The 6,778-nt window shown below is 37.2% G+C and overlaps 1 protein-coding gene across 2 annotated transcripts in view; it reads left to right on the top strand.

Moving 5' to 3' along the window:
- Nucleotides 1-5,983, top strand: part of ZFX (zinc finger protein, X-linked) — a 38,380-nt gene extending 32,397 nt beyond the window's left edge. For both annotated transcript variants that reach the window (XM_019523921.1, XM_019523923.1), the window contains 2 exons: nucleotides 1,887-2,027; nucleotides 3,361-5,983. In XM_019523921.1, coding sequence (XP_019379466.1) covers nucleotides 1,887-2,027; nucleotides 3,361-4,547 — 1,328 coding nt within the window. In that variant the 3' untranslated portion in view covers nucleotides 4,548-5,983. The remainder of the gene's footprint in view (nucleotides 1-1,886; nucleotides 2,028-3,360) is intronic.
- Nucleotides 5,984-6,778: the final 795 nt, after the last annotated feature.

A 6,778-nucleotide genomic window follows, 5' to 3' on the forward strand; every position in this document is an offset into this window, starting at 1 on the left:
TCAGATACAAAGTATAAATTACAGGCAGTCCTCGGACTTACGACACAGTTCCTGAAAACGGCATCTTAAGTCGAAACCTAATTTGGAACTGACTTTTGCCATAGGAAACAATGTTATAAATGGGTGATTGGTTCCTGAACCAAGGCCTGATACCCTGTTTTCACCAAAAATAACCCAGAATTTTGTACTCAATCAATTATAGATGAGTAATATGGCTACATTAATGTATTTATATTGTAAATAGCAATCATATTGATTTGGAAGGATTACTTTGAGGTGGCTTTGGACTTTTTGAAGGGCTCTTGGTTGGACTTTTTGAAGGGTTCTTGACGCAGTCTTGGCTGCAGGTTTTTCTGGAGTCTTGTCTGCTTTCTTAAAGAGAGTGTCCAAGGAAGTTTGGACAGATGTTCTCCAGGGAGATGGGTGACGCAGCGACTTGTTTGCTGTCATGGTGTCGTATCAAATCAAACATTGTAAAGTCAAAACCAATGTCAGAAAGTTGAAACAGGGTGTCAGTTTAGAAATGTAAGTCGAGGACTGCCTGTACAATATAAATAATATCATTGTTCATGTTTCCTGAAAAAAGTTTGTTAACAGAATTGGCAACCTGAAATATATGGCAAAATCTTTTTTTAAAGTGCAGTAGTGGGAGTAGAGAAAGAGGAACCCTTGCAAAATTTGATTTCCATTTCCTTCTGTAAACTGCATAGGCTTTGAATTCCAGTATTTCCACCTGCATTAGCCAGTTTATGCTCTGTTATAGAGGGTTTTTTTAATCCTATATATTTGCATCTCCCAAATAGATTGTGGTTCAATGAGTTTTAATGTTTTCTTGATTTAACGGGGTTTTGGGTGCTCCTCAGACTGCCCTTGGGTGCCAATCCATAGCTGTGTGTTCTGCAAGCTTCCCTGAGCCTCATTAGACTTCTAGCATTTGTTTCTTCTATGGGCCTCTTGGGCACATCTGGACATGGGCTGTCTGTTGCCCATTCCTGAAAATGGAGTTTTTCAGTCGTGCTTCTTTGGACACTAAATATCCGTGCTAACCCTCAGGATACCCCAGTAATTTAAATACGTCTTCAACCCAGAACTTGCTATTGAAGGTTTCCAATTTGCCTTCTGGCTCACATTTTCTCTCTTCATTGGCATGTGATGATGGGCACAGCAGATGGCATGTGCTTGTGCCATTTTCCCACCTCAGTTTTCTCATTACTCAGGAACATTGCTTGAACTAAGAGTGTCTAACATCCTTCACTTGCAGCTCGTGTGTTGTCTTTTTAAGCCAAGAAGTTCTTTGTATCTTAGTAGGCCCATACACATGTTGCCCTAGAGTGCAACGACACATTCCATTGCCATGTGGCACACTATGGTGACATAGCAATCACATGGGTCTACACGTGATCACTAGCTACGTTGCTGTAGCAGCGTGTTTCCCGCTTACAGCATGCCACTATGGCGGTGTAGCGGGGCAATGTAAGTATGTTCCACCTGTATGGCGTAATATGGGTGGTTACTGTGCCTTGCTTTAATACTTCCAAAAGAAAGTACTAAAGCATGGCACAGTAACAGTGTTGCTGTACAGCAATGTGTAGACATGCCCAATGCTCCTTCTCTAACCTTTGTTTGTCCCACAACTGTGACCCCATTCCTGCTTGTTTTTCCACCTCTCCTGCTGCAAACTTTCAGTGTACCTGTGAGCTTTTCCTGGTTTATATGCCTTCCCTTAAATGTCTGGCTTCTTTGTTTTGTGTTCTAGAATTTTCCACTTCCCAGACTTTTGCTAACCTTCTTAAGTATTCATGCATTTTTCACTATTGGTATAATTTTGATAGTTCAGTTAATCTTTAGTGTGATGAAGGTATGTCATTTTTAATTTGTCTTGCTAGGTAATAATAATGATGGCATTGAAAGTCGGAATGGCACAGCAAGTGCACTCTTACACATAGATGAGTCTGCTGGACTTGGGAGACTAGCTAAACAAAAACCAAAGAAGAAGAGGAGACCTGAATCCAGGCAATATCAGACAGGTAAGTACTGAAGTGATCATGTCCTCTAGTGATAGGACCCATATAAATGTGCAAATGGAGGCAAATAAACACTCCCAAACAAATGTACGTTGTTGGTTGGGATGCAGCTTTCTACAGAAAGATGATTGCTGTGTTCTCTGTCTTGCTGACTAGATTTTTCAGGTCATGTGGCCAATGTATATTTTCTTTTTAAAATTTCGAACTAAAAATCTTTATGGTATATTCCATAGTTTCAAGTGAAAGGGAACCTACCTCAGCCAAAATAAAAGCAATAGTGTAGCAGAAGTTTAAATCTTATAAACCCAACTTATTCTACTGATTTGAATATGTGCACAACTTTTCTCCCAAACTAGTATTGGCATTACTATGCAGCGTTCCTTCTTGAGCCAGCTGCTTGTCTTTGTGTGTGCTTAGGTAAAACAGAACCTGTGCATCTGTTTTAGGAGCCCGTAATTTAAAATGAAGGCACCAAACATTTCCTTCACTTTGACTAAATCGTAGCAGTTCCATTTTATGTGACTCTTGAGTAACAAATTGGACAAGTTTGAAAATTAAAATAATCCTACCTTTCCCATTTCCAACTATTCTGGTATTTCTCCCATCTTTTTCAAACATATGAGGGGAGTGGGGAGGGAATGAGTTTTACAGCATGCAGTACCCAGGAACCAGTTCAGATTTGCAAGTGAAAGAAATGGTTGGTATCTCTTTGCCAGGTATTTATGAAAAACTCTATCCTGTCCATTGCTGCTACCTGTTTTGGTAACGCATTTACTTTTTAATATGTTAAAACAAAATATATTGCATAGCAAAGTTTGTGTGATGAATAAGATCCATTAATTTTGTTGAAGTAGTATTAAATCTAGAATTTTGGAAGGTTGGGAAAAACAAGTTGTTTGCTGTTTGTGTTTTTTGCTTATAGTAGTTGCTAATAGAGAATGATAGATTCCAATTAAAAATACATTTGAGAGAATATTGTGATGTATAATTTATTTAACTGATCAGTTAAATACTTTTGTTTGAATTTCTGCAGGTTTCATTAATGTAGTTCATCTGACATTGATTTGTGATTGGAGAGACACTCATCCCTCTGGATGTTTCATGCTTGACATTTCTGCTAAAGGCAAAAGTTTTGAATCCGCAGCTATTACTGTTGGGAAATTCTGACTTGCAGTTTTATAGATTTAATGTGGAAAAGTGGTTAAAGCCAACTCAGTATAGCAAATGGAAGAAACCCACTTTGATATACTTAACAATATAACTTAATGTTAACAAATATTAATGAAAGGCTTGAGTATCAACTTCATGATTTTTGTTTGTTTTCTTTTGTTTTCAGCAATAATCATTGGCCCTGATGGTCATCCCTTGACTGTCTACCCTTGCATGATTTGTGGAAAGAAATTTAAATCCAGAGGGTTCTTGAAAAGGCACATGAAAAATCACCCAGAGCACCTTCTTACAAAGAAGAAATACAGATGCACGGACTGTGATTACACTACCAATAAAAAACTAAGTTTACATAACCACTTGGAGAGCCACAAGCTGACCAACAAAACAGAAAAGCTTATTGAATGTGATGAATGTGGGAAGAGCTTCTCTCATGCGGGAGCTTTATTTACTCACAAGATGGTACATAGGGACAAAGGGGTCAATAAAATGCATAAGTGCAAATTCTGCGATTATGAGACAGCAGAGCAAGGGTTACTGAGTCGTCATCTCTTGGCAGTGCACAGCAAGAACTTTCCTCACATTTGTGTGGAGTGTGGCAAAGGCTTTCGTCATCCGTCAGAGCTCAAAAAGCATATGCGGATTCACACTGGTGAAAAACCATATGAGTGCCAATATTGCGAGTACAGATCTGCCGACTCTTCTAACTTGAAAACTCACATAAAGACTAAACATAGCAAGGAAATGCCATTCAAATGTGATATTTGTCTTCAGACATTTTCAGATACCAAAGAGCTACAGCAGCATGCCCTTATGCATCAAGAAAGTAAAACACATCAGTGTTTGCATTGTGACCACAAGAGCTCAAACTCAAGTGATTTGAAACGACACATAATTTCAGTCCACACAAAGGATTATCCTCACAAGTGTGACATGTGTGATAAAGGCTTTCATAGGCCCTCAGAACTGAAAAAACACGTGGCAGCGCACAAGGGTAAAAAATTGCACCAGTGCAGACATTGTGACTTTAAGATTGCAGATCCATTTATTCTGAGTCGTCATATTCTCTCAGTTCACACAAAGGATCTTCCATTCAGGTGTAAGAGGTGCAGAAAGGGCTTTAGGCAACAAAATGAGCTAAAAAAACACATGAAAACACACAGTGGCAGGAAAGTTTATCAATGCGAGTACTGTGAGTATAGCACTACGGATGCTTCGGGCTTCAAACGACATGTTATTTCCATTCATACAAAAGACTATCCTCACCGCTGTGAATACTGCAAGAAAGGTTTCCGAAGACCTTCAGAGAAGAACCAGCACATTATGAGGCATCATAAAGATGTTGGGCTGCCTTAAAGTCTCTTTCACAGACTAAGTGGCTGGAGTTATAAAGGAATATTGCCTTCTAGGCAGTCAGTTTATTTTAAAGTCAATCACCAATTACATAAAACAAGCATACTGTGCATTTGATTTATTGCTGTATACAAATAGGATTATTGCTTCTAGTTGACTTTTATACCTTTTGTTCAATAGCGTGTTCTGAATTCTATTCAGTTTGTTTAATAAATGAGGAAAAGATGGCAACAATAAAGTTGCATTTAATAAAGTAAACCCTGTCTCATACTGAATTTTTCAACCGTAATAGTTTATTTAAATATATTTATCTTACTGACCTTGTTGGTACTCACACTGTCCATGTTAATACAATTTTGTTGTGAATTTTAAAAATATTTTAAATTTTCTCTTGATAAATTGTCAGATGTGTATAAAATAACAGGAAATTTTAATGTCAAGGATAACATCATTAGGGCCCACCTAATTATCTAGCATATACAGAACTTGTGGCAAATTAAACATCAAATTACCCATCAAACATTACTGAACAAAAATATTCTGCATTTTTATTCCAGTTTCTTTTACAAAGAATATATCATTCCTCCCTATAAATAAGTACAAATGATGGTTGGTGGCATTTTTTTCAATGCTTATTTTTACTTCTTGGAGGTAGAATGTTCATAAATATTATGTTTATTACTCTGTGTTTCTTTGTTGAATGGTTGTGTATCTCAAATGAATTTCGATTTCCTCAACTTACTGATGACTAAATGTTGACAAAATATGAAATATAGTTGTTCTTGCTGACTGGTCAGGTTGCAACTTTAAATATGTACAGTTAAGTATACCCCAAATTAAATAAGAATTTATATAATATAAATATTGCTATATGAAACACCAATATTTGGGTCAAATAATCATATTTTTATTGGGAATTTCTTTAGATTAAAGGACAGTAGATGCCTCAGTTTTGAAAGCCTGCTATAATGGGAGAGAACTTCAAGTGGGAGGATAGGGAGTAGAAGCTGACAACTTTCTAGAGAATAGAGCTCTGGTTTCCAGGCCAATATCCTTAATAATAAAAATAATCTATGACTGGCAGAACCATTTCTAAATAGGATGTTTTCCATGAGCCATTAGCATCTGTGGCAAACTGCTGTTTATTAAGCAATTAGTATCCAAAATTAACCGGATTCTTCTCATTTGTTTATAAACAGCTGGGAGAGTATTACAATTATTGTATGCAATGTTGCCACCTGAAGACTTATATTATGGAGCTGCATCAGTTGCTAATTGCTGTATAAATATGCAAGACATGAAGTCATGTGTCTTAAGACAACAAAAGTAAAGCAAAGCTGAATAGCTTAATTGCATGTGAAGTTTTGATATCCAATCCTGTGGTCTTGCTCAGAGTGTCATTGAAATCAGTAGTTGACTAAGGATGGCAGGATTTGGCCTGAAGTACAAATATAGGATTGTGACAGATTTTGCAACCACTCATCCCATCACATGGCACTTGCCAGTGTGAGTAGTACTATTTTGTTTAATGGGATATATTCACTGGGAAGGGGTATAGAACCTGGCCTTTGGTTTTTACTGAGTCTTTTGTAAAGACTTTGTCTCGTAATGAAACTGAGGTTTGCTCTAAGATGTTCACATCCTAATCTTCACTATTATTAAGAACTGCAACTATTGCTCAGTTGGTCTGTTATGTTTTACTCTAAATGTTAACACTTGTAGTTGACTTGAACTTATCATTTCAGGAAAAGCTAAATGCATCTAATGTTACTTTACTGTTGTTCCCCACAGTCTCTGCTGTCTGAGGGACACAGACTGATCCTGTGCTATATTGGCAAATGCTGCCAGTAACAGCCCTTGATATTTTAGTGCATAGGCGGACTACTGTGCCTCCATTAAACTCTGCTATATTCAGTGGGGTTCTGTTGGCATATTAGTTGGCCGAAATGCTGCGTGTTGTAGAATGGGGGCCTTACATGCGCAAAAACTGAATGCATTATTTTCCATTCAAATATTGCAAAAATTCTTTGTTCAGATAGAATTCCCTTGTACGATTTGCTCTATGCAAATGGAAACCTTAAAGAAAAGTGTATAAAATCTGCATAAATTCCCACAGAACTGCTGAAGAGTTTTAGTCATTTAGATCTATATTTTTTTAAATAAGCTGAAAGACAAAGAACACAAAATTTACGCATTTTATTTCTTTTATGTAGCCTGGAATCATACACACCTTT

This window comes from Gavialis gangeticus, unplaced genomic scaffold (assembly GCF_001723915.1).
Source record: "Gavialis gangeticus isolate Ggan-Ray unplaced genomic scaffold, GavGan_comp1, whole genome shotgun sequence".
NCBI classification, from domain to species: Eukaryota; Metazoa; Chordata; order Crocodylia; family Gavialidae; genus Gavialis; species Gavialis gangeticus.